Source organism: Melanerpes formicivorus, unplaced genomic scaffold (genome assembly GCF_026170545.1).
Source record: "Melanerpes formicivorus ecotype bairdi unplaced genomic scaffold, bMelFor1.0.p_v2 SCAF_10, whole genome shotgun sequence".
NCBI classification, from domain to species: Eukaryota; Metazoa; Chordata; class Aves; order Piciformes; family Picidae; genus Melanerpes; species Melanerpes formicivorus.
The window spans coordinates 18549193-18577011 of record NW_027142362.1 but is presented as its reverse complement, the minus strand read 5'-3'; the positions used below and the strand labels follow the sequence as shown (position 1 = coordinate 18577011).

Genomic DNA, 27819 nt, shown 5'->3' with positions numbered 1-27819 from the left:
ACTTTTTCTTGATACCACAAATGAGTTTCTGTATCTAGACCCACAGGTACTGAGAATGCTTGAATTCCACGTTTTACTACAGCAGGGGGGAAAAAAAATTTAAAAAAAGGTTTGTGCTTTTGTCCACATAACTGGGAAATGAGCAAGGAAAACCAGAAGGCCAGGAGGGAGGCTGATAAAAGCAACCTCCACGAGGTACCTGCTTCAGGCCCCCTTAGAGATAAGCCACCTAGCTGGGCCAGGCTGAGCCACCTCTGCACACTCGACCGAGACAACACAACACCTCGTCAGGGCCGCACCTTAGCAAAGAACGTATACAGTCACGGTGGAGCCCACAGCTCGGAATGGCCTTAAGTGCATTTCATCTCCCAGAGAGGCGAGCTGCAGTCGGTACTGACACAAGCCCCGGCAAGCAGCACTCCGCCCACTCCCAGCACCCGTGCTGCCTGCCACAAGATGGCTGCCGCAGTCCCTCCAGCAGCAGCTCGAGCCCACGTTGCCATTGGCTGGCTCAGAACACCTCATCCCACGCGCCGGGCACTATGCTACGCTGATTGGCCAGTGCCCTGAGGCAGACTCAGGCGGCGGAGACTAGCATCAGGCGAATTCGCGCCCTTACGGGGTCCGTCAAGATGGCGGCCAAAGGGCAGCTGCTGACATGGTGAGTACGTTTCCCCTTCTGCCGCTAACCTAGCAGGGCGCGTGTGAAGGGTGGGAGGCGAAAACACATCCCCTCGCGCCGCCGCGAGGAGAACCCGCTGCTCAGCGCGCTGGGCGGCCGAGCTCCGCATGCGCCCGGCGGAAGTGGGGCGGGCTTGGCTCTCACGCGCGTCTCAGTGGCCCGAGCCCGCCCCGTCGCCGAGGCGGGTGGGGGTTGGTTTTATGTTTGTCGTTCTGTCAGTGGAAGGGGTGAGCAGTGGGGTGTGTTTTCGCAGGGGAAGTCTGACTGTCAGCTTGTGTTTGCTCAGACGTGAGGGACGAGTCAGTAATACACGTCCACGATGTGGGTTTAGGGCAGTGACGTTGTTCTCGTTCTTAATGCGAAAAGCCACGCAACGAAGTAATTTGGGGGGTTTAAGCCTAGAGAGGTGAGTTCGTTTTGAATTAGTTTGTTTGTGAGGAAGGCCAAAATAAATCTTTCCTCGCGCCTCTCCAGATATTTCGGGAAGTTTGGCATTGTGTAAACCCTGTACGCTGAGAGGGGCGTATTAAAAATTAAAAAAGGAGTGAGGTCCATGTGAAAGATGTGAAAGATACTTCATTTCTGAAAAATTAAGAAAGCATGTTTTTCTCAAAATGCCAGCAAGTCCAGCCCAAGAGTTGGCTTTGATCAATGGACACGTGAAAGCAGACGACTGTCACAATTTTCCTCGCCATATCTAGAATTTATTTCCTGCGTTAATTGGATTGTTCAATTTGACTTGTGAAGAGCTTTTTCTTGCTGAGAAAAAGAGAGTTTCAATTAGAGAGTATACGTGTAACTTCTATAAAGAGGGAATGGGGAAGCACTGTACAGATAGCTTTTTTTGCCTGATTTTGAAATGAATCATTCTGCTCTCTTAATGAGTTTTTCTGTTCTTTGTTCCTTGGAAGTAGTTGTGGCCTTTTTTTTTTATTTTTTCAAGTGTAATGTTCTTTGACTTTGGTTTTGTTTTTCTCATTATCAGGGATGTGTCACCAAGAAATGGCCACGAAGTGTTTTTCTCACATGAAATTTATGAAAAATATTCATTGGCTCCAAGCCTTTCTGAACTGTGGCATTTATCAAACAGGTATATTCCGTTATTTTGTGCTGTTTGTCATCATTCTGTTAATACATGCCCTTAATGTTTGGGGGGAAATCTGCAGGTGGTCAAGCGTGCAAGGATTCATTACTGACTCCTTGTCTATGCTTTATCTATTGTGAAACCTCAGGAAGAAGGAAGAGTCTGGGTTGGGACCTTTGGTCTCTCCTGTATTTTTGGGAGTGGGGTCATATTTTGGGGTTTTCGAGGTGGGCATTGAGTTATTTTTTAGGGGTAGCACTTGTTTATTTTTTGTTTTCTCTTCTGTGCTAAAGAGGGATGAAGTTTGACCTGCACTGTTAGCTGGTCACAGCAAGGATCCTGTATGCCACAAAGGAGACCTAATTCTATTTTAGAAATGTATTGCTCTCTGTCCATACCTTCTTACTTTGTAGAAGTCTGATAGTATATACTGACATCCTTTTTACATGTGTGTTTGGAACTGTCTGCATAGATCCAGCAGTGACTTAGGTGCAGTGGAGATGCGGTGAGTTCCCTGAATATTGAAGAAACTGTACAGCAGGTTAGCTGAAAGGTGGGATGGAATTACCTCAGCACAGGTGGTAGTGTTGTTTGTGCAGTTCTGATGTCCATTTTTATTTCCTTAATTTGAGCAAGCAGAATTAATATATGTTTCACATAGTGAAAAGCATGACTCACGCTGCTGTATTTCAAAAGTTGGAAAAGTTTAGGCTATTAGGATGTTTCAGAAGTTGCTAAGGTGGTAGGGAGCTACAAGTGACAAGTGTGTCATGGTAGATGAACATTCACACAACAAATAAAGTGGATGGGAGACCAAGGTAGCTGTTGTACTCTAAGAAAGAAGTTCAGTCTGTGGAGAAATAATTTGTTCTAAAGGAGAATTACTGTGTTTTTATGAAGTGATGCTGAGAAAAACACATTTGAGGGGAATGCTGTGTATCACATGACTCCATATTCCCTATCTTTAGCTAAAGAAGGCTTTTCTGCTTCATCTCTGTTGATTTGCTTTGAACTGGCAGAGACAAGCAGAGTCCTCACAGCTTGCTCATGGGAACACTGTAGCATTTGTCCTTCAGGTGATGAGGAAAAGGATTTCTGGGGTAGACCTGACCGCTCAAGAGTGGCATTATGTTCAGTTGTGCATAGTGGAAGTGGATTTATAGCCAGAAGAGAGGTTACAAGCAGAAAAAATCGGAGAATGATGGAACTGTGTTACACAGCCACAGTCAAAAGGTAGAGAAATGAAACCTGTTGGGGCAACTGTGAAAGCAAAAGCTGGAGGAAATTTGTCAGATTTTATATTGGGGTTTTTGATAGATATTTTACTAAAGTGTATATTCTCTCACCATAGAAGCTGTGAAGGCAGGTTGGTGATAAAATGAAGGGCAAAAATTTAAACTGTCAGCTGAAATAAAGTATAATGGTGTAAATATGGACAGAAAAGCTCTGTCAGATTATTTTGGTTTGCACCCTGATGAAGACTGTGACAGCACTGCGTGCTGAAATGATCTTGATGTGCTGCCATTTCATTCAGTGCTGAATATAGCCAATTTAAGCTGCTAGAATTTCTTGATATTCCTACTTTGGCATATCTGAGTCAGCATCTTATGGCTGCTGCAGCTTAATTAAATTTGCCACTTTGTGCCATGAGGATGGACACATTCTCGTATTCAGAGAGACAGCTGTGAAGTATTATTAAGAGCTATGGCCGTGATACTGCTGGGTCTGAATAACACTTGAGATGTTTTCTACTGCTGAAATTCTGTCTTAAAAATTGTTTTTTCCACAGCAGTTAATGCTAATTTTGCTAATACAAAATACGTTGTCCTAAGAACATTTATGTTAAAGAGAATGTGGATAAGATGGCCTTCATGGCCTCCAACAGCTGGAATTGTTTTAAGAACCAGCTTTATAATGTTGCTTCTTTGTTGTTGTGGTAGCTACACCCTTTGCCCCAGCAAGCCTTATTTTTGGCAACCGATTTCAACATTGTTTAGAAAATGAAACTCTTGAATTGTGTACTGTTGTCAAGAATTTCTTCATTGACATCTGGAATTTAAATTGTTACAACAAAGTAGTGTAAGTTTATTTCTTTTATAGTGAAAGACTTAACTAGAAAAGCCTTTCTCCTTTACTATCATAACTTTGCACTCAGAATCTAACATATTAGTCAAACAGCTTCTGAACACCAGCCAACTTTTCATTAATAATAAGCATTTCCAGGACAAAGGAAGTGTTTCATATTTAGATGGTCACCTCAGTATTGACCATACAGACATACATACATCATCAACAAAAACAATAGCAAACTTTGGGTTGTTTGTTTTTTTCTTTCTATCTTTAAGCCAGTGGCAGACCTGCTGTTTGTATTAAAGGTGAGTCTCCCAGCTGAAGTTTCAGAATAAGAAAATTCCTGTGACGTAGGCTAGGAATTGGAATAGTACAATTCCTCAGCAGTGCATTTTGCTGGATTTGAAGTTTAGGCTTGCATGACTGCATTTAATAATTCTGACAAATAGTAATATTTATGTGAAAAGTATAAGTTCTTTTCACTTGGTATTTTTCTTTCAGAGCAGCAAAGAAAAATGTGGAGGCACTGGCAAACTCTTCAGAAAGCAGACAGACTTGTGGCGTGCAAGCTGCAGATCCAGATGAGGTGGGAGCTAAAAGCACAACTGATGATCATCCTTTTCCAGAACCTAGACTCCCTTATCCATTTACCTCTTGTCTGACTGAGAAGGAGCAGGAAACATACTTACATCTGATGACTAAGTTCTCAAAGAAAGGAAGCCATTTTCAAGTTAATGCAGCAAATCAAAGAGAATTATTTACATATCTGGTAAGTGTACATATGGGTACATACAACATCACAGCAGGGGTCACACAATTTGTTTTTTACACAGAGTTAAGGAAAATGTAGCAAAAATGCTGAAATTTCCTTTTAACATAGCATTATGCACAGTAAAGGTTTAAAGTAGTCAGGATAACGTTCTGAATACAAACTGAAAGTGTATTTGGTTATTTAATTGGAAGTGGTTGGGATTCATGGAAGTTTTATTTTGTTTTTTTGATAGTAGTCTAAACAACTGACAAAGTGTAAATCTTTGGTAACTGAACATATACTCACCCACCTCCAAAGACCCCTACTTTTTTTAATGAGGAGGAAGTTAAGAGTTGATCTTACAGTGATTGTAGCATTTTATAATGGCATAGAGCCCTCTCATTTAATGTTAAGAGATGGCAACACTCTTTATGGCAACTTTCACCATTCGCATGTGAGGGGCCTGTGTGCTAACCTTCTGTGCTTCACACTTGCTGCTTAGTCTCAGCAGTGTTAGTTTAGTTGCAAAAGACTGTGTCTCACATTGGTGGGCAGTAGAATTTTAAGTTGAGTCCTATATAGCATAACTAACCAGCAGATATTTTTGAGGCATTGCATTTGGTTTCCCATCCTTCCTTGTTAATGCCAGTTCCTTTATTTTATACTGTAAGAATGGGTATGTCATTCCCAGGTGAATCAGCACCTGCTGTATTCTTGTTACTTATAATTTAATTGCTTATGAGCTCAGGTATCTTTGTGGCTCTGTCATGTAAACTTGCCCCAACAATGTCATATAACCTTTCTTTTTGTAAACCAGCAGAGTACAATCAAACAAATCTTGCTGGTTGGTGTGTGTATTTGTGTTTTGGGGAACTTTTCTTAAGGAAATGGTCCTTACAAAAGATCCTTCTTTAAATTAAATGAAACTCTGAACATATGCAGACTTGCCAAATAGAGCAGCAAGTGGAATCTGGGCCCTCCTTCATACCATCCCCGGTACTATGCCTCTGGAAATGTTGTTGATTACCAACCAATCCCCCAGCATTCCATTCCTTCTGCCTTCCCCCATAGCAAATGAAAGAAGTTGTAAACAAGGAAACTGCGGAATTCATGAAATTTGCCCAAAATGCTGCAAAAAGCTGTGCCCATGATTATGATGCCATCTCTGAGGATGCACTGCGTTATACTGAGGTAATTACCAATCATGTGTTTAATTCCATCTCTTCTTAAATAATAATAGTACTGGAATCATGATTAAGATGCATAGGCACTACTCATGGGATCTGAAGTTCTCTGAATTTCTGGTGCTTCCATGTTGGGATGAGACTCCTCATGGAGTCTCCCTTTTCTCTATGCTGTGTAGCATGGCTTGGCTGTAGTTGATAAGATGTAAGTGAAGTTACTGAATACAGTACTGCACATAGATTTACTCACCAATTAAGTAAATTATATCCCTATATTTGGAAAGGGAGAAAATGCATTTTAAATGTTCATTGACATTAATAAGCATTAATTCACTAATGAACAGAATGTTAAGCTTTCCCTCACAATGGCATGATAGAAAGTCACTTTAATCAGAGGTTTCTCAAGCTTTAATCATAATCATCTGCAAGTTCATGCTGTGTTAAATATTCACTTTGATGATTCTAAAATCAAACATGAATGCAACTTGATATATTGTTCTTGCTTTAATAGCACATTTCGGGAAAAGAATTCCAGATAGAGGTTCATTAAACTCCCATCAGCTCCTTGTAATGTCTTGCCTGAATTGAAATGCCCTACTTCTATACTTCTTCACAAAATTTCAGTCTTTTCTGAAGTGCCACATCCCTTTCTTTCATGGAATAAAACAGAAAAATAAATGTGTTTACTAGAGAGCGGAGGGGTTAGTTATAATTCAGAAGGATTGCTTCTGTTTCACTCTAGCACTTTGTCACAGGCTTTTTCATGCACACAATAAACTTGTTCTCATACACACTGGACAAAAAAAAATACTTAACTGTTTTTAAAAAACAAAAATGGGTTTAGCTTTGTCATTTTCTGTCTTTCCAAAAATTCATTGTGTCCAGCAGGCATGTACTAAGTTTCAAGTAATACTTGTGGAAATAACTCCTCATAGTTCCTAAGTCAAACCTAAATGTCTTAATTCTTTCTTGTATCTGAATTATGCATTTATTTTAGGATCTAGAGTGGCCATGAAAGCAAGTTTCAAAACAAGGAATTTTCCTTTGTCTTTACCTTTATGACTTTTTACTGAAGCCTAGTGTAAATTAGATAGTAACACAAGAAACCACAAATCCCTCTAAAAGCTAAGATAAAACTGAAAAGGAAATAATTAGCTGGCTTAATACAGTTCAAGCTGTACTAAACTTTTTGGCCTGAGCTGGTGTGCATTCATTGTTAGCCTTGTATATGAAGGGCAAGGAGAACCTATAATGTGTTTCAGTTCTGATACTTGTAAGACTATTGCAGACCTGTGTTGGTATCTCTTTGTTCTTTAAATACTGTCTCTAACTGGAAAAGTTGTGTAAGTTTGTTAGCAATAATCTGCTAAATATATCTGTGTTCTGTAGAGAAAGTTGTCCTGCTTTTGCTGGGACAGAATCCCAGGCCAACCATGGGCTGCAGGCCATTAGCAGTTCTGAGTCAGCCAGGATGGTTGACTGGAATTGGCTCACAGGTGTAACCCAAACTGTAAGCATCATACTTAGTATAAAGGGGGAGCTTTCCTGAGGAGAGTGGGACTTCATGTTTGGGTTCTGTGCTTCAGCTTCTGACCCTGCACCTCTTCCTGCCTTTGAGGACTTCCTGTTCAGTGTGACTGTTGTAGTTTTGTTGACTTGGGTATAACTTGATATAATTTGTATTGACATTAGTGTCAGTTTGGATATTTCATTAAATCAATTTTCATTTCACTCCGTCTTCCCAGTTCTCCCCTTTGCTGGGGAGGGATAATGAGGTGATGGAGCAACTGCTATAGTTTAGCTCCAGAAACAGACTAAACATAGACAAAGTATATCCAAATGCAACTCCCCCTTGTAGAAAAAAACTTGATTAAATTCAATTCTTATAAAAGACACAAATGAGTGAACTATTTTTTCCTTTTCTGTTAGGAATTATTACATGCTTGCATTGGACATGTGCAGAAGTATCCTGAGTTTTACACACTTCAGGAGATGATGAGTATCATGGGAGGAAAGTTTCATACACAGTTGACCTTTAAGCTGGAAAAAAATCTTCTTGTAATGGTACTATCTTTTGTATTGTTTCAGTGTTATTTTCAAATAAGCAGAATTATGTCTGGATTTTCTTGGCAAGGATTCAGGCTTTTCAAAAGTACTGTTCAGTGTTTGGGTTAGAGGTTATAATTAAAATTGTTAGTGCAAACAATAATTCATTTATTTTGGTGGGAAGGCTGTTAACACCCTTCACTGTATGCTTGCAATAAAAATATTACATTAATAGCATACTTTTTTAATATAACACTGCCTTCATAATATACCTGCATAAATTCTTAATGTTTTTCATTATAAGAAGTGCAAACTTGTGTCAGCATGATTTCAGTTAAAGCTGTTTTCTGGTACTGCTTGGTTTCTTCAAGGGTACAGCAAGACGTGGTAGAACAGAGTTCCCTGCTATGCCTGTTCAACTGCCCACAGATTATAAAACTGTTACATCTATTATAACTCCAGAAAAAAGGGCTTCTGGTATGCACAGCGTGAGTAATGTGTTTTTTATTGTGATTTTTAAAGCATACTTAGTAGAGAAGAGCAATTTGGTCCTTTTCATGTGGTAGCATTGTTTCTTTCTTTTAAAGTTTTTTCCCCCTAATCTTGCACATCCTGTAGCGTAGGAGCATGTAGTGTATCATTATTTGTGTAGTACTTCGTTTATAGTGACCTGGTGTCCCTTGAAGAGGCTTCCTCTGTTCCCTCAGTGAAACATTAGAGAGGTCCTTAAATTGGAACACACTGTCTGTCAAACCTAGGTAGAATTTTTTATTTCAGTGCTGTCCCTTTCAGACATTGCTTTGCAGTTTCTAAATTGGCCTCTGGTGTGTGTGTGTATGTACACATATGTGTGAATGCATGCAGGTATAAAGGCTTCTGATTCAAGAAGGAAGTCCTGAGAGTAAGTAAAAATGCTTTAGACTGTCAGCTTGCTCTGGACATTTCTTTTGCTAAACATCGAAATTTGAGTTAGGAGTTGAAGAATTTTTAGATTCCATTCTACTTCACTGTGAAATATCTGATGTTTCAGCTTGTGTTCTTCCACAGAGAACAGTGATTGATTCTGTAGAAATCACATTGTGTGGCTGTTCATTTAATTTGTTATCCAGTAATTTAAGGAAGTTGTTCATGTGCCAAAACCCAAACTTTTGACAAAGGCATTGTGATTGCAAAGACACTTTTGCTTAAGAAAGTAGCACAGGTGGCACAGGAGAATGATACATGCCTCAAGAGATGTTATAGCTATAAGCAGAGAATATTTCTGATGTCTCATGTGACAGAAAAAAGAACATAGCTAGATTTATCTTACCTCTCTCTCATGGTCCTTGGTGCTTCTGGGCTTCTGTTATCTTTTTTGTCCTTCATATTCTTATCACACCTATTGAGCATTGCCAACCTTCTCTTTTAATTGAAACCTGTAATCATAATGATTAATAATTTTACCATTTCAGTTCTGAATTTGTATTTTTCAGTCATTTTAAGATTCTTTATATGTAGTCTGTATTCAAACAATCATGCAGTTATAATGATACTTTAATGTTAGATGTTTTTGTTGTGCTACTTGTAAGATCTGTAATATTTGTGAGTGATTCTCTTTTGGTGTTTCTTCTTCAGTGCACTCCCATATTTTACAATCATCCAAATTCTTATTCAGTCTGGTTGTACTAATCAATAGGAATGAAATTAAATATACATGTTAAGAAGATATATTTTTCTCCTACTGCAAGACAGGTGCATATCAGTCAATCAAAAACCTTCAGGGGAACTGAAGAGGTGACCTTATTGCTCTCTACAACTGCCTTAAGGGAGGTTGTAGACAGGCGGAGGTTGGTCTCTTCTCCCAGGCAGCCAGCACCAGAACAAGAGGACACAATCTCAAGCTGTGCCAGGGGAGGTTTAGGCTGGAGGTTAGGAAGAAGCTCTACACAGAGAGAGTGATTGCCCATTGGAATGGGCTGCCTGGGGAGGTGGTGGAGTCACCATCAATAGAGGTGTTCAGGAGGAGACTTGATAGGGTGTGTGGTTGCATGGTTTAGTTGATTAGATGGTGTTGGATGATAGGTTGGACACGATGATCTTGAAGGTCTGGTCTGGTTCTATTCTATTTCTATTTCTATTCTATCTTCCTGCTTTTTCATTTGATTCTGAAGCCTGGTGATGCAGTGGCATTTGTTATTTGGAGGAGCAGGAGGTGGGATGATAATCCAGCTTTGTTTGGGTTTTTCCTATGAATTTAAACTTAGCTTTGTGTGTCCAAAACTAATATTTAAAACTTATCCTTTTTTCTGTTTAGGATATTAGTTCAGATTCAAATGCAGAAAAGCTTGCTTTGAAATACGGCCCTCAAGTTGTTTTAAGTAATCAATCGTTATTTACTTTACTGAATAATCATGGACTAAACTACAAGGAGCAATGGGAAATCCCAGTTTGCATTAAGAGGATCCCTGTTGCAGGTACGGTACATTTTTGTTATAAAAATGACTTTTTTGTCCTTGAAAACACTTACATAGTCTCAATAAGCCTTTCTGATCTGCCTGAAGAACAGGAAATTAGAAAATCCAGTGGAGCCAACTGTGGGAATGTCGAAGCTCACACATGATTTAGCTCACATAGCAATAGAATGGTTTAACTTTGTGTTGAGTTTGAAAAGAAAGAAGCTGAGGTAAATGAAAATCATAATTGTAATGATAAGCTCAGATTTTTTTCTTTAACCTTTTCTGAAGAAGCAGTTCTCTGGATTGCAGCTATGAAAAAGGTAGCTTCTATTAAGTACTTAACATGCTTTTAATTTAAGGAATCAAAGAAAATAACAAACATTTTACTTACTTAGTTCCTACATCTTAAAGGGTAAAAATCTGAAGCAGGTAGTTTTCAGCTGTCAGTCTGTTAAAGATTCAGACCTTGGTGTTGTAAAAAAAAAGTGTTTCATCCCAGTTATCACTAAAAATGAACTTAAATCCATTGCTATAGTTTGCCCTCTTTTCAAGGAGGAAAGCTGATAGGAAGGTCATTTTGTAGTTTCCTACACCTTGTTCCACCTTGTTACTCAGAATAGTAACAACCTCTAGAGGTATCACCATTAACATTGAATTTGGACATACAGTGATTTTTCCACTTACAGGAACGGGGGGCGGGGGGAGAAATAAAAACCATGAGAGAGCAAAAGGACATTTAACTGACAAAACTGTGAGCTCTGCTCCTTGGAGAGAAAGCAACTGCATGAAGCTATTAAAATTGTCAAGTGAGCTTATTTCAAGAAGCTGAAAAAGAGGACTTCTTAACTTTTATGAAGAAGACAGAGTAAACACATTTTCTGGAATTAAAAGTACCTGTTTGCATCACAGAATAATGAATGCTGTGGAGATCACTTCTTAATTGCAACAAAATGTTTTTGCATAAGCTGATCTGCTCATCTGAATGCTATAACTTCAGTTGTCCAGCACTCCCATCAGTAATCTGAATATAGATTAGATATTCAGATTCCATTGGAATGGGATGGGTAGATTCCAATCTTGCTACCTTTTCTTCTTTTGTCCTTGTAAAATACACTAGGAGGTTTTTCATGGTGAGTATAATGGTTGTCTTGGAATGTCCACATTGTGTGTGTTTTGTACAAACTGTTACAGCAGGCTTGTGGGTAGTAGTAAAGGAGCTGTTAAATATTTGCAAATCTTAGTTTTGTGGGGTTTTTATGTGAAATTGTGTTATTTGTAAAGATAGGCCTCACTTCTTTTGCATCAGCTTTACAGTTTTTTAAACTTAATTTTTAGATCTAAATTTAACACCTAAAGGGCATTCAGAATATGTTAGCAATACATAGTGTTTCTTGAAGTGTTTCTCTTCTTCTTCCTTTTCCACCTTCCCTGTAACTCACCTCTTGCATTAATTTTATGCTTTTTCCCCCCTAAATCAGTGATACTTTGTTCACCATGTGCTTTGGCTTTCTGTGTAAAATTGGGTACGACATCACACTTATTTTTGGCTGAATCTATGAATGATTCATATATAAGTGGGTTAAGGTGTAAACAAAAGACTAGGGCAGCAGAACCTGGGCATGATGACATGCTAAGAACTATAAACTGCAGTCATTGCTTTTGGTCTACAAGACTTTTTTTTTTTAGGTCCTTCATAGGAAGAAAAAGATCTTTCTGGAAAACAGAATACATCTGATCATATAATGCAGTATAAGGAATGCTGAGTTGTAAAATCTTACACATTCTGTATTCATAACTGCATTTAAAATGTGATCAACTGTTAAGGTGGTGTGTATTACTGCTGCAGGATCCTAGTAATTCACACTGTATCTGGACATACTTTTATGTTTTGTTGTTACTGAATAATTGTTCAGTTCTTCTGGTGTAAATATGGAATGGATTTCATTGTAATTGGAAGTTGAAAGGTTTCTTACTTGAATTACACAGCGGTCTTTTTTTCCTCACAATCCATATGCACTCAGCTTCTTTCCATTCTTACAAAGGTGGAGAACCAGCTAAAGTGGTTTATGTTGATTCACCTCTGCTGAGAAAAGAAATGACAGTGAGAGAGAGGAACCAAATCTTCCATGAAATTCCAATGGACTTCCTAGCAACTAAAACGTCTTATGTTTCAATTTCTGATGTATCGATGGACAAACCAGCTGAGGACAACTTGTTTCAGTGGGATGTATGTAGCTTCTCTGCTTCTTAAAAACAAATACCACCAAACCCCTGTGTTATAATCTCTAAGATACTTGTTCTGTGACAGTGAGGGAAAACTTAGGTTACCTGTTTTCTACTGCTGAGTTATGGACTCAGTTTCCAAATGTCTGTTTCCTTTAAACACTTTTGTTACATTGGCATCTCATTGTATTCTCATTGTTTATCTAAGGACTTAAGATATATGCTAAATACAGGACACTAAATGCAACTCTCTCAACAGTCAAAATATGGATAGCAGAACATTTTTCCTGTTTCTTTCAATTTGACAATGTCATGTCTGTGATTTGCACATTCTATTTCTTGATTTGTTTTATTTCTATTATTTTTATAATACTATTTTTTCCTGCCTGTGTTAAGATATCTTCTGATACCTACGAGCACAGGAAGATTCCTCTTCCAGATGACGTGGGGATGGACTTTGATGATGATGTTACAGAACTGGAAACTTTTGGAGCAACTGTCAAGCTCTCAAGAACTAAACCAGAAAGTACTAAAGTTCTCTCATGTGGCCCAAAAATGGGAAAAAAATGTACAACTACCACAAACAGTGAAGATGAAGAAGGCAAAAACACCATTTGTGAGCAAGGGGTTCCAGCATGTGCCAGTATGCAGCTTTCATCATTAGATGGCGTTCTGTGCATCAGCGGTGAAGAAACTTCATCTCATAAAAGCTTTAATTCAGAGGAGGTAGGACTGAGCAAAGCACAGCATGTAATGACCAAAGAAGTATTGGACAATCAGGCAAAATTAAATGCTGTATCTAATGCTGTTAGTGACAAGAAAGGGTCTGATGCTGCACAAAAAAATGGGACTTCCACATCTTTATGTAGTAGTGACACAGATGAAGAGCGTTTGATAATTGACACAGAATGTAAAAGCACTGATTTTTGCAAAACACCTGTACCAAACACTGTTCCTCATACTCCAGCAGAGACTGCCAAATCGCCTTTCCCCACCCAGATTCCATTAGCAAGCATGACAGATTGCTCACATATCATGGAGCAGGGAAAAAATGCCTCCAGAAAGCCTAACAGAAAGTTGTCCAAACAATTTGATCCTGTTGGACAGATTTTAAAAATGCAGACTAAACTTCTCAAGTCACCCTCCCCAAAAGCCCACGAGCATCCAGTGGTGAGCTGCAGTAATTCTAATGCTGTGTCTCAGTCTCCAAAGCCATTGGTGACCTCCAGCACAGAAACTGTGCCAGCCCCTGCCACAAATCTCAACAGCTCCTGCAGAAATACCTGGACTTCGCTTTTTCAGGGAGTACCAAAGAGTAAGTAGTTCTGCTTACTGTGTAGAAAGTAGAATTCTGAGCTTTTGGTAAAACTTAGCAGTAAAATATTTTAACTCCTTCATCTGGAGAGTATCCTAATAGCACCTCTGTTACATTTACTTATAGTATCCCTGGGCTGCTCAGGGAGGTGGTGGAGTCACCATCCCTGGAGGTGTTCAAGAGGAGATTGGACATGACACTTGGTGCCATGGTCTAGTCATGAGGTCTGTGGTGTCAGGTTGGACTCGATGATCCCCGAGGTCTCTTCCAACCTTAGTGATACTGTAAATGTGACTTTTTGATTCTTTTTTTTAACCATACCTTCTGTATGTGGGAATTAATGTCTTTGTCCAAATACAATTTTTTTAATACATAAGTGACTTCTTGTGCCTAATGAGAGTTTTTCACACCAAAATCTTAGGAAGCTAGACAGATCCAATTAGAAATGGAAAAAGGCAAAATAAACCTACTGCAAGTTCAAAAAGCTAATTAGTTAATGCTAAAGACTGCACAGGCTTGTAATTTTTTATTTCTTTTCTATAGGAAAGCTGCCAAATGAACTGCAGATGCTTGAAGAAGACCCTTCAGAGTATGAAGCACCTCAAGATGGCAACCTTGTCTATAAGCTGTTCAGTTTGAATGATCTCTTGTTGCTTGTGCGTTGTACTGTGCAAAAAGTGAAGTCATTGCCACGAAAGAATAAAAAGAAGAAAACCTACAAGGTACAGATTTTGCTGTTAGCTTTTTTCTTTTGTGTTTTTAAAAAGTTGTGCTCAATGGGCACCTCTAGGATTCTCAGTCTTGCATAGTACTTGGGGGTTTGCTCAGACAACTAGCACATTTAATTTTAACTCTACAGCATGTGTATTCTTTAAGTAAGCATTTGTTGTAGGAAGAGAGGAAAGAAGAACTTGTGATTTCTTGAAATGTGTTTGATTAGAAGATAAGCAAGTGTGACTCAGCAATTTTTTTGCTGCGGCTGCATTACAGTAATGTACGTAGGTAATTGGAGCCATGTAAACTAATGTCACTTTGAACTGTTCTTAAAAGTTAATGCAGTAATTCTGGTTTTGGCCCAAGGCTTTGAGAATGTTCATAATTGTAAATACTTTCAAGCAGGGTTCAGTCTTTCTGTTATGCCTAGTTAAGCAGAGAAATGGGAGACAGAATGAACAACAGAGGACACATTTAAAGATAGAAAGAGATCTTATTTGTTCCGCTTGAAGAAAGTATGGTATACGTGTTAGCAAATTATTTGTCTTGAGAAATGAAATGCTTAAATGCAAGTGCAGTCCAAATACACCATATAACATCAGAAGAAAGACTGCTTATTCTGGGATCCTCAGTAATTATGTGGTATCTCCCACTCCAGAAAACCAGAATTATGGTAGACAGGCTTTTTGTTGAGGTGTTCATGCTTCACTGAAATGGAAATAGATCTTTGGAACTCTGATTACTTGCCAAGTCAGTGCTCAGAACCTTCTTTTGAAGAGATACCATCTCTTTGCTATTGATCCACTGCTTATGCCTGTGAATAAATGCTTCTTGCTGAAATTTAAATTGATTTGTCAATGAGAAGAGGCTTTTAATTTCTCTGTTAGTGTTAGCACACAAAGGTTAGCCTCTGATTTCAACTGGAAATCCAGGAATTAGATTCTGATTTCCAGTGAGATTCCAACACGGAGAATAAATGGCAGGATTCCACTAACAAGCTGGGCAGGGAGGAAAACCATGATTAATTTTTTTTTTTTTTCTTTAATTCCTGCAGAGGGCAGTAGAGCACATAAATAGGAGCTTCAATTTAATTGCATTGATCGTTTGTAAAGGCTTGCCCAGACTGCTGCATTTAGTCCATTTCACCTTCCTCTGTGTAGAGTCTCTGCAGCCCAGAGCTTGTAGTGGGGCCTTTACAGAATGCGAAAAGGCACTAAGAACCTGTGAAAAGTTTTTCTTGCCTGGCCACTACTGGAAGTCTATGATTATTATCAACTGAAAAATGCAGTCTAGTTGTGGACATTTTTTGAATAGTGAGTGCTGATTTTTCTTTGATCTTCACTTTTCTAGCATATTCCAATATTCCTGTTGCCGAAACTAGAATACCAAGCCTATTACGGTGTTGAAGCTCTTACAGAAAGTGAAGCGTGTCAGTTGTGGACAGAGAGTATGTTGCATTCTGAATCCTTATTTTATATTGGTGAGTTCCCATGTTGATTTTTTGGGGGTGTTTGTTTTTTGTTTTTAATATTTTTTGTCTTAAGGAACACATATGTTTGACTACTCATAGAATAACTTTGGAATTTTACTTTTCATTTAAATAAGTACTTTTGCCTAAAATTCTTGTTGCATGCTCAACGAGAATATTTCAGCTTAGGTTTTACAGGAAAATGTTGCATGCTATTCAAGAACTGCATTTGTTTGCCTTTCAAAGAAAAATGTATCTGTAAGTGCACGTTTAGTTCTCTGAAGATGGTAATCTTAATGACTTAGTGTCTTTTGTTTTGGGGGAGAGTCTTTTGTTTGCTTTTTGGTGGTGGTGTTAATGAGTCGTATACAGCATGTATTATCACAGGCATGGTAAAAGTATTTCTTGATTAAATGTGAGCTAGAAAAATATCTTAGCATTTTGTGAAATCACTTTAATTAGTATGTTACTACATAGCAAAATATAAGATGAACAGAGGATCAGGCTCAGGATAGTGGTTCCTTGACCTCTGAGCTTGCAGTCTTGGAGACAGATAAAATATTGCTTACTTTACTGTGAAAACAGGCACTGTTCCTCATACTTCTACACTGATAATGTAGAGACAGATAAAATACAAAAGAAGGAGGAACACCAAACAAGGTAGGGCTAAACCAAGTTCTGCTGTTTAGAAATAAGAAAAACTGTGTCTGTTGAAAATGGTCTACATGTGTCTCACAGCTGAGCTACTAGAAACCATTCTCTGGCTTTGCATAAGTGCAGTTACTTAACAGAAAGAAGAAAAATACCTAGCAGAAGTTTGTTGAAAACTTCTTTCTGTAGCTGAGATATTCCTCAGGAGTTCTAAACACTGGATGATTTTACTTAAACACATTTTCCATGCTTTCCATTGTCCATATCTAACTAATCCATGAAATTTAATTTTCTAATATGTGATGTGACTTGAAACATCCCTGCCGAAGGGATAGTCTTTGATACTTCTTGTCCCATATTATGCAGAAGATGGAAACAGGAGGTAATGTAGTAGAATCTAGTAATGAGTAATATACATTCTGTCAGAGTGAAGCAGGAAACTACAGCGTTCATTTAAAAGAGATGACAGCTGTAATTCAGAGCACAGAAAATAAAAAGGCAATAAGACAGGGATAGAAAAGTAAGAAAATGTTAGCAGAAAGATATCTTGCTTGTGAAGGCCATTTGTCTAAACTCACAAGCACACTAGGAATGCAGTGTCAAGGAAAGTTTCACTCACAAGTGTCCTGTAGAAAATGCTGTGCTTTTACTCAATGGCATTTTAAACATCAGGGAAGTTTTTATGTCTATTAGGATACGTAAGTCCTGTAGAGAAATGAAAAAGATGCATATAGAAAATGTGGCCAGATTATTTTATATCATTGAGAGCTCTCTGATACCAATTATCTTGTAATTAATAAGGTTTTAAAAGGGAAAATCTGCAACAAAAGGGTTAGCCAAAATGCATTTTAGAATGTTTGGCACTTGCTATGGAGTGAGTGCAATCCTATTTGTACAGTGAACGAATGTTCTGCAGTGGGGGCTGCCTCGCTATCCTGTGGTAGAGCAAATTGTCTTCTTTTGTGGTTGTTATGGCAGCAGTTGTGGCCTGTGGTTGCCTAACTTTTCTAGTTGTGCCCTGAATTACACCTTTGATGTTGGTGGCTTGCATCAGAAATGCTGAGCTCTCTCTTAATTTTTACATGCAAACTTTGCTTCCTCTCATAGAATTAGGAGGTTTGTGTGAAATCTAATGTGTCTGAGGTAGTAGATTTGCCAGTTGCACCCATCTTTTCTCTATCTATTTAATAGAAATTATATTTCTAATTTTAAAAGCAAAAGTTTGCTGTGGTTCTTCTCTGCAAAAAATTCTCACCAAGAGATGATTATACACAGAACTCCATTTCTAATTATATGTTACTGTACAGTACTGAAGCGTGCACAGTTTTGTTTTAACAAGCAGAACAATCCGTTGAATTACACTGAAATTTAACCCCCTGCAGAAAAATTTATAAACATTTTTATAACATGTCCAGAGTCACATGCAGTGTGAGGAAATAGCAAAAATGTATAGAGGGCCAGTCTGTCTGCCAAGTGAGCAAGCTGAAGGAATGCATCTCTTTCTAATCTCCTATCAGTTCCAGGACACTTAGCACTTGGGCAGAAGTTTGCAGAGAGCTCATCTAGCCAACACCCATTTTATAGATGCTCTCATGGGTGTGGAAAAAAGCAGGCTGCATGCTGCAGGAGTTGTCCGGGCATAAACAGGCATCCCCTTTCATATGTTGTTTCCTCAGTGTCTGCTTTGTAGATACCTGCTAGCTGTGAAAAGGGCATGAAGCCCTAGGCTGGCTGGCTTCAGTGGCCCAGCCTCCAACACACCCTTCTGTTCATGTGCTTGGGTGAAAAAATTGCTGGTTATTCCAGTGACGTTTTTTTATCAGCTCTTGGATGCACCTCTTCCAGAGTCCAAAGGTGTTTTCTTTTGTGTACTCTGAAGATGCACAGAATTACTGTGGGCTGTCATTATCATGCACCGTGAATTAATACTCCCAGCATGTAGGGCAGGCTCTCTCCCATCACTGTTGGAAAAAAAAAAACAAGTTTCCTACAAGCAGGGGCTTGAACTCTCAGCATGTAACCCTGTAAATTTTTTTTATAGTGCCAGAGTATGTGATTTAGTCAGGTAGGCAAACTGGGGACTGCAGATTTTTGGTAGTGCCAGGTTAAGAAGCCATACAGGGAAATGATCCATTTTATGAAAGAGCTTTTAAAACTGAAGATTTGAGCATCTGCCAGACCTCAGCATTAAATTGCTTTGGAGTTCTTAGATCTTGAAAAGCTTTATTGTCTCAACAATCTTTTGTATTGCCAAAGAAGCATGGATGCAAAGTTCTTTGGACCTTAGTCAGTGCCCCATAATTGTCTTGCATTGGTATTCAGTGTTGTATTATTCTGTGTGGCTGAAGGAAGAATCTCATAGCTCAGCACAGTGACTCAGAAGTGCTGCCAGTTTAGGAGACAAGAAGGAAGACAGAAATGTAACTATGGTCTCTTGCAGAATGGGCAATGTGTGAGATTAAGGCAAGTTTTTTTACTTTGTATGTTCACAAAGAAGCGATTGTTTACACAGAGTCACGATACTATCATCAAACAAACTTACAAGTGCTGTTCTCTTGGTAGGAGAGTGTTTTGTTCAGTTGCTGATTTAAGTCCTCTTGCCACTCAGATAGGAAATCCTGCATCCACAAAGGGAGTAATTTCTGGCCTGTTTCCCAAACAAGATACTTGTACTTGATCCAAGCAGTAAAATGTTGTGATTAGTAGGGACATTTTACCCTGACCATTATTCATGTATTTGCAAATGAAAAATGGGTTGGAAAGAAGTACTTATTGTATGGGTAACTTACTGAATGTCAAGTGCTTTCAGTCAGACAATTCTCAAATACAAGGGCTGTAATTTGTATCTTTTCAGGTGAGGCAGAAAAGATAATCAAGAAGTGAGGTGCATAGTCCTCAGACAGCTGAGTAACACAGTTCCCTCTGTAATGTACCAGAATAGAAAACCAAGTATATTAAACTTGGAAGTATACCTTTTGTACCTATGATCTGTCCAGTGAGGAAGCATAATGACCCCAGACATCACCAAGATAAAAGATTCACTGGAATCATGGGCATTTCCCTGGTTTAGAAAGACAGCTCAGATATGGGTGGCTGTACTTAAAGCAGCTGTGCGTTTTACTTCCCACTGCTGTGCACCATTGATGAATCCCTTTCTCTGTCCTACCCTGTGAAAGAGCATCGTTTTTTATACAATGTGTCATGTCCTAAAACAATGCTTTTGCATTTGTTCTCTGTTTAGTGTATTAATTAAAGGAATATTTTTCAGGTCATATTGATGCTTTTACATCAAAGCTGATTATGCTAGAAAAGATTTCTGCAGAAACCCTAAGAGAAAAACTTGGATTGGTTAAGTGAGTATTTTTAGCAGTTTTCTATAGCCATGAGTTTGAAGCCCTAACAAGCCTTGCAAGTTACAACTTCTGTATTTTTATTGGTTTTTTTTCTATTTTTTTGCAGGCCTGCAAATTCACTAAATATACTTCATAACATTTTGAAGAAAGTGTCTGAGTAAGTGCTCCATTCTTGTCGTCATGTTTCTTTGCAACAGCTCGTCTTGTTTCATCTGTTGAGTGCTTGTCTACTCTTTGATTTTTATCTCTTCAGATAAATCAAATACTTCACAGATTCTTTTAGGTCTAGTATAACATAATGCATTACTGTGTAAAATGTGTTTAGGATTACAGGTTTTGTAGAAATTACAGAAAATAGTAAGAACTCATTTTTTATCAGCTACTTCAGAGAGGAGACTGGACACTTTGGGCACAGGAGTGAGTTGTAATATTTACAATGTGGGCTTCTGGGTTTTGTTAGTCTCTTCACTTAATCTGAGAAATAACACTGTTTGTTCCTTTCTACTTAGCTTGACTTAAAAGAGCATATGCCTTTCTCTTGCTCCTCCTTGGTTTAGATTCTTCAAGGACTTCAGTCTGCAAGTGTCCTTTAACTTTGAAGCAGGTTACACTGTGTGAAGCATATTAATTTGAATTATAGAAGAGTTTTACCACCCTTTGTAATTTCTGTGGCTTTGAGATTTGTGGCTAAGACTTCTGATGTGGGCAGTTGGATGACACTTATTTTCCTGAAAAATTTTTAATCCTGCATGTATTTAAAACACCTCTTTTCTTTGTGTCTCTGTCCATGTATGCATAATGCTTTCAGGCATTGGAATGGGCCACGCAGGGAGGTGGTTGAGTCACCAGCCCTGGATGTGTTTAAAGGTCGTTTGGATGTAGTGCTTGAGGATATGGTTTAGGGGTGAACCTTGTAGACTAGAGTTATCGGTTGAACATGATGATTCTGAGGGTCTTTTCCAACCTGGATGTTTCTGTGACTCTGTAAGGCACTGGTTAAAGAATCACAGTTTGCCAGATATGGGTGGTTTCCAGTGTATGCTTACATGCTTTGTTCAATATGATCCCAATCTGTAGAGTGATGAGAAGTTAATATATTATGAATACCTTCTAAACACAGGAATTAGCATGGATTTATCGATGCAGTTTAATTCATGCTTTTTTGTCCACATTCTTTTTATAAAACAAGGCCTGATTAAAGCTGTTCTGCTTTTTCATTAAGAACTTAGTACTGGCTTAACCAAGTGAAACAAAAACATGTAAATACTTTCCACTCTGAACTTTATCTTTTTAGTTTGCAGGAAGGCTCTTACCTGTTGGCTCATGCTGCGGGAGATTCATCAGTTGCAATCTACAAGAGTTCTCTTGACAATACAACAAGAGCATCATATAATTTACATAAAGCTCATTGTGATCTGCCTCCTGTACCTGCTACTCTTTCAGTCCCATGGGTTCCACTAGATCCCAGCCTCCCTTTGCCTTATCACATAAACCATGGAAGAGTTCCATGTACTTTTCCACCTGCACCACGGGAAACTGTGTTGAAACAGAAGGTCAGTGTCACATTTGATGGAAAGGCAGATTAACAGTTCTGAAATAATCTGTTTCAGTCTCTTGAATGTATAGCTGGTATATTTATCTCTCATCTTTGGGCCTCAGAAGAGATCCTTTAGAGTTCTGGATCTACTATCAAGAACAGGAATGGCTTTTCCCTGAAAAATACTTCAGATGAGATTCATCTCACCAAGCTTTAAGCATTATAGTGTGGGAAAACAGCATTTAAGATCATTGTCCTCTTAAGAGGGAAATAAAATGTTCTATATGATGCATCTCCACACCAGGATGGGCCTCTGAGATTGTAGATTTGTCATTTTCTCTCTGATTACTACAGAAGACTGATTACTGCTGCTTTAGACAGATAAAATCAGGTGAGAGAAACTCTGTCAGAGTCATCTACTGAGCTCTGACTGCAATTCTCTGTGACACCTCCAGTGTGCTGTGTTTGGCGATTTTTGTAAATACACTTTATTTCCATTTGATGGCAACATGCTTTGAAAAAGGTTTTGCATCTTTAGTATGAGCTAACAATACTTTTAGAGGGCAAAAAGAATGTAGCATTTGGCTTAATTCAAATCTTTGTAGTTTGAAGGGTTGCAGTACAGCTCAAACAGATACAGTATTTGCATTGATAAGGAATTTTTTTTTACTTCATCACTATGGTGGTGCTTTTTGTTAATGTATCTTAGTTGCAGGAAGAAGCTTTTCACCTGATTTCCTACTTTTTCAATCCTGCCTTCATCTCCATTTGTCCTTCTCATTCCTGTAGATCTCAAAATTTGTTGGTCAGTTTCAGGAGAAATTGACGGGTCTTGGAGGTCTACATGTCTACCATGTCAAATTCTAACTAGCTTAGTGAAAATAAGTAGCCAGGTAGGAGAGGGGGATCCAGCTTGGTGCATCCTCTGTGGAGATAGCAATGAACACTCGCCTGCAATATTTGATCTTCAAAATCTCATGCAGACAAGGGAAGTTACAATAAAATCATACATACAAAGAGAAAAAAACAGCTTTTACATTTCTGGGTGTGGGATAATTGTATGGCAAGCTGAAAAATAACATGAATCTTCACTGAATTTTTTTAAATACTCTCCTTGGTCCCCTCATACCACTCTTTAAAATCTTTCATGTCTTAATTTACTGATTCCTGGTTTCAGCAGCTAGGGTGGGGCATCTTGGATCTGTCCTTGGTTGTCATTTAAAGCAAAATTCATGTAGGCTTAACAGTGATTCTGCACAGCGAAAATAAGGTTTCCTTTTGCCTTTGTAAAGTGTGGTAGCTCAGCCAAACTGCCATTGATCATCTGTCTTTGGTTGCTCTGAACTCCTTCACCTTTGAGGATCTTTAATTGCAATTCAAGTGGCTTCCCTGACATACAGGAACTTAAATCCTCATTGGTATGCTGTTCCCTGCACAGTGAAGCTTTAGTAGCAATGTACATGCCATGCTGCTTCTAAAATCAGAGCAACGTGGAATTGTGCATAGGAGCACGTAATACTTTGTCTAGAGGCATGGGAGTACCTTAACTTAGGAAAACATCATTTCTGTCTTGAACATAAATACAAAATTTTGTGTGGATGTCTTGCTCCTTTTTACTGAAACTGAACAACCTTACACTTTTATATTCTGCATTTCTTCAGAGCACAGTTAAATCTGAAGAAATACAATGTTTTAGGTGTTTGAATGTGATCTTCCTTCCAGAGGTCATTAGGATAAGTAAAAGTTAATATAGCCTAAAAGTCACTAACACCAGGGGGGTTGTCACAGTTATTTTTAAACAGAATAGGATGGATTTTGAGAAGAATTAATTGTCTGCATCTAAAGAAACATCTGATAGAATTTTTTGGCAATTTTTTAGGAACACAGTCATCTTTGTCATTGACACTGGTGATTGAAGTGATGCATGATGTGTAACATGCTTTGGAAACTTCCCAAAGGCCCCACTCACAGATTTAATGTTCTCAAGAGGCAGTACAACTCCTGAAGAAAATTTTCAAGCATCGTTTTTTTCCAGCATAGATTTATGCATCTGTGTAAAAGTCTCTAGCTTAGTATACCCTGAGATGCTTTTTAGGCCTGCATAGATGTTTTAGCCACATCTTGACTTCATATGAGGACAGACAGAGTTGTGCATCAGTTCCTCATTACTTCTTGCACTTTGTTTTCTGCTGGAGGGAAATCCAGATGCACAGACAAGAAAGAGACAGGACTGGTCAGATCTCATTGGTGTCAGAGACCAGCTGTGTCTGTTGCCCTGTCCAGATGTGACCTCTGAGCCTAGCTGGAACAAGAAGTAGAAGGCAGTTCTCTGACAGTAATTACGCATTTTTTTGCTTCTTACAGATTTAAGATCATTAATTCTAGTTGTTTGTTTGTTTGTTTTTCTCTCCCCATATGTGTCCAGATGACTGGGGTGAAAGGACAATCAGACACACCCTGTGAGGGAAAGCCAGTAGCTGTGGAAACAAAAGGCAATCCAGCTAAGCCTGTTAGAAATGAAGGTGTGGCTACAAAGAAGTTCAAGAATTACTGCAAGCAAAAGATGATGAAGAAAAGGTGGAAAATGAAGTACAACAAAATGCACCTGAAGTAGGTGTAGCTGAACCATGCTGTGTTAAGTATGTCCTGGAGAAGGGCAAGACAAATCGAATGATCTGAGGCTTTTTTTGCACATTTCAAAGGAGCCAGAACATGTTTGCTGGGGAAATGGCTCCATAGCTGAAACATCCTATAAACTTTTAACCATTTCTTACCTCAGTGGACACACTTCAAGTTAAGATTCCAAATTCACTCTGAGGGGAAAAAGAACGTATGTCTGCTGCTGAGGTTAGGGAAGAAAAGTATCTTCTGTTAGTCTCATGATTTTTGTAGTGAGATTACAGCTTGAAGAATGAAATGGTGGCTGACAGCAATATCTCATAAAATAAGAAAAAAGGACTTTTCAGTTTTATTCTTCAGCATTGCTACAGATTTTTATTCTGATGTGGTTTACAATTACTTTGTGTAGTGTGCATAGGGAGTACAACATGGATTTAATTACTTTAACACATAGTGTCCACTGCTTTTTATACTACTTACAAAAACACTTTGTAGGATGGTTAACATCAATTTTGGGGATCAAAACCTGTGGCATATTTGAATAATATGTGTGATAAATTTGTACTGGAGAACTCAGGAGTACAGCTAAACAGTTAAAATACTTAACTTTTGTGTTTGCCAAAAATGATTTCCAGAAATTGTTTGGATTCTGGCATGTCTTCAAAAATGATGATTGCAGTTCTGTACTGTATCACTGAGCAGCTGCAGCCTAAATCTCATATCAGGTTGCACACTGACAAGCAGTAGTGCCTACCTGAGCTACTAAGGTTGGCCTGGAGGAAAAACTATAGGATCAAGACCCTAGTCATCACGCCTAAAATCCAACCAGACTAAGCTGTACATAAGCAGTTTTATTGAAAATCGGAGCCACAGTGACAGAGTGAAGGTGGAAAAGGGAACATTTACTGTCTGTGAAAAGGCCTAGCAGCTTGACATGGGGTTCCCTACTGAACATGAGTTGTGTGGAAACATTTAAAGTGGTTTTGGATGTTAGTATACAGACACATGTTCTGTGATGTTTGTAACTAATATGAGTGCTCGTGAGAGCAGATTTTTCTGTAGTACAGGTATTCTGTACTTCCAGTGTTTCATCAGACAGTATTTCAGCAGAAACGATCCTTGACTTGAGTCTTGAAAATTACATTCTCTTTCATCAGTTTTGTTTCATGGTTTTTTGATTTCTGCTTGTATTTTCCTTGAAGAGTATTGTTTTCAGAAGAGCACATGAATTCTTGAAAGCTTCGAGTCGAATAAAATCTTTCCCATTTTTGACGTTTAAACAACACAACTGTTTTAAAATGTCTGAGCCAATTTTTGTGTGAATGATGTTCTGGAGAGCTGTTTGCCTGCATGCTTAAACTGCCAACACAAAAAAAACCCTAAAGATTTTGAAGATGTTCTTCCAGGCCTTTAGTTTGGACAAAGGAAGTCACCAGGTATACAAATGTAACATTCTTCTGCGCACTGAGCGTGTCATGTTTTAATGTCATGAAAATAAAGATAAAGCATATAAAGTATTTACTGGGATACTTGTTAAAAAATCCTGGTCAGTTCATTTTTTTTAAAGTAGACTTAAACAATGAATTGTTTAAAATACAAATTATTTAAATACAAATAGTTTAAAATACAAAGCATCTTCTGATATTTTTTTCCCCCACCGTTAGATACATTTATAGTATTAGTTTATTTTTTCACCGCTGCTGCTTTTAGCTCTAGTGATATGCTAATGATAAGCTTAACTGCTGTAGAGTTGTTTGCAGTTTAGAGTTCTGACTCTACTAAATGGTCTTAATGGCTTCTCATAATAGGAATATTTTAGCTGTGAGTCATTTTTGCCAGATAACAAACTCTGTGTGGGGATTCGAAGCAGTTTTCAGTTTGTATGTATAAAATCTTTTTCCAAGCACATAAGGAATTCAGTTTCTCAGTGCAGTTTTATATGTTAGTAGTATTTCTTTATGCCTAAAAGACTTTCTCTTAATAGTATACTATTATATTACACTACCATGATAGTGTACTATTCATCATAGTGTACAAATTGTAGTTTCTTACATATTCAGGTAAGGAATCTGGAGTTTGTATACAACACACGAGATGGTGTTTTAGTTCACTGTTGTATATGATTGTTCTCTTTTGTATTAAGTGAGATTGAAGTGTATTATTTTGTTTATATATCACAGGCAGGAGTACCAAAGTATACTCATTTTAGGTGCAAATATAAGCGTGTAAAGGAGTTTGGTAAGAAGAAAAGGGATAACACATTTCAGACAGTAACATTTGAAGTTTGACACAACAAAGTCAGTCAAAAATAGTTGCTTAAAAAGATTTCAGTAAAGCTAGAAAATGTGCTGGGTAGTATTTGCTGGATTTTATGGGAATACTGAGTAATACTGGACCCATATCAACCCCTGAGAAGTTCTGGTTGTGACCTGCTTGTTCATCCACTGACCTAGCCACTGCTTAGTGAGCCACTATCCACTTCACTAAAACTTCACTCTCTGAGAACATAAGGTTTTCCATGCTGTATAATTATTCCACTGGTATTAAGTCTCTTTCTCCCCATTTGCTGGAGTTAGGAGATTAAATCGATGGCTTCGTGTTACGTTCAGGCAGTTAGTTTTGGAGACCACTGGTTGACACGTTCAAAACCATGGAACTTTATTAGTTCTTTATATTAGTATGAATAACTGCAAAGGGTTATTTGGTGTGAAGTCTAACTTATTTCTGCATTAATTAAGTGCTTTCAAACTTTATTTGCACTACATACTACCGAATCACTCATGAACTGCTTTCATTCCCAAACATGACTGGCTAAAGCTCTTCACCTTCTCTGACAGCAAAACCTCTTAGGGACACTCTCTATGTAAAATTAGTTAAGAATAGATTTACTGTGGTTTTGTTTGGGTGGACCTTTTTGTTTTCTAAGGCAGCCCAGCAGCCAGAAATGTAGTGAACGAGGACCAAGTGACCAGACAGCCATTCCTGTGCTAGCAGACAGCAGCTTCAAGTGACTGTCCAGCCCCATGCAGTAATGTTCAGTAGTGGACACTGAACCATCTGAAGAGGTACTTTTGCTTCTGATCTCCTCCAAAATAATTTAAAAATCAGTTAACTGTTCAAACACTGTCTTTCAGAATGTTTAGTGCTGACCTCCATTTAAGCTGCTTTGAGTGTTCTGCTAGTAGAAGGAACTGCAACATTTTCAGTCTCTCCTCCTGTCTAGGTTTGACTGGATGTGTAACTTTCCTAATGCTTCTCTGGTAAGCTATAGAAGCACTGTCGTTGCTTGATAAGTTATATTTCTTTGTGCTGAAAGTATGTTTAGGTCTTTTTGGTTGCTGTTAAATTGCTTTTTTCTGCAGAGACTCTTAAATTTTGTTAATTAAATGTCTGCAAAGATACATTCTTGTATTATATGTCTCAGTCTATTTAAGTACAGAGCATCTGAACTGCACACCTCTACAGTTTGTCACGTTTTACTTCAGATACATCTGGGCACAGAATTGTTGGGAGCAGTTACTCTCAATTTAAAACCTTTCTATTTCTGTGTTAATGTTTCCAAGGACCCATCCATCTACCTGAGAGCTTGACTGTTTTCCCAAATGGGAAGTCTTGCCCCTGATTGTTAATCTTGCCTCTTCTAAGGTTCTCAGGTACCACAGCTGCTGCTGTAGTGAATTTGCATTG

General features: G+C 38.4%; 1 protein-coding gene and 1 long non-coding RNA gene across 5 annotated transcripts in view; one reads left to right on the top strand and one right to left on the bottom strand.

Moving 5' to 3' along the window:
* Window positions 1–775, bottom strand: part of LOC137443882 (uncharacterized) — a 47737-nt gene extending 46962 nt beyond the window's left edge. The window contains exon 1 of the long non-coding RNA XR_010988014.1: window positions 300–775. This is a non-coding gene — a long non-coding RNA (uncharacterized lncRNA). The remainder of the gene's footprint in view (window positions 1–299) is intronic.
* On the top strand, window positions 541–27763 carry ICE2 (interactor of little elongation complex ELL subunit 2). 4 transcript variants are annotated; one of them, XM_068144023.1, is made up of 15 exons: window positions 541–661; window positions 1668–1772; window positions 4338–4605; window positions 5659–5778; window positions 7701–7835; window positions 8189–8305; window positions 10111–10270; window positions 12295–12479; window positions 12872–13790; window positions 14334–14512; window positions 15855–15984; window positions 19892–19976; window positions 20083–20133; window positions 21271–21529; window positions 23939–27763. In XM_068144023.1, exons 1-15 carry the CDS (start codon window positions 633–635, stop codon window positions 24125–24127), a joined length of 2931 nt encoding a protein of 976 aa, XP_068000124.1. In that variant the 5' UTR covers window positions 541–632; the 3' UTR covers window positions 24128–27763. The 4 variants fall into 4 exon arrangements, with proteins under 4 accessions (XP_068000124.1, XP_068000126.1, XP_068000122.1 ...); XM_068144021.1 differs by lacking the exon at window positions 541–661 and adding an exon at window positions 890–1088; XM_068144024.1 differs by lacking the exon at window positions 541–661 and adding an exon at window positions 891–1088 and having other exon boundaries at window positions 4343–4605.
* Window positions 27764–27819: the final 56 nt, after the last annotated feature.

Coding starts and splice junctions, on each gene's coding strand:
- ICE2 (XM_068144021.1), top strand. CDS start 1,039: ATGCGAAAAGCCACGCAACGAAGTAATTTGGGGGGTTTAAGCCTAGAG. Junction 1,089..1,667: donor GGGGGTTTAAGCCTAGAGAG/GTGAGTTCGTTT, acceptor TCTCATTATCAG/GGATGTGTCACCAAGAAATG. Junction 21,530..23,938: donor AAACTGTGTTGAAACAGAAG/GTCAGTGTCACA, acceptor ATATGTGTCCAG/ATGACTGGGGTGAAAGGACA.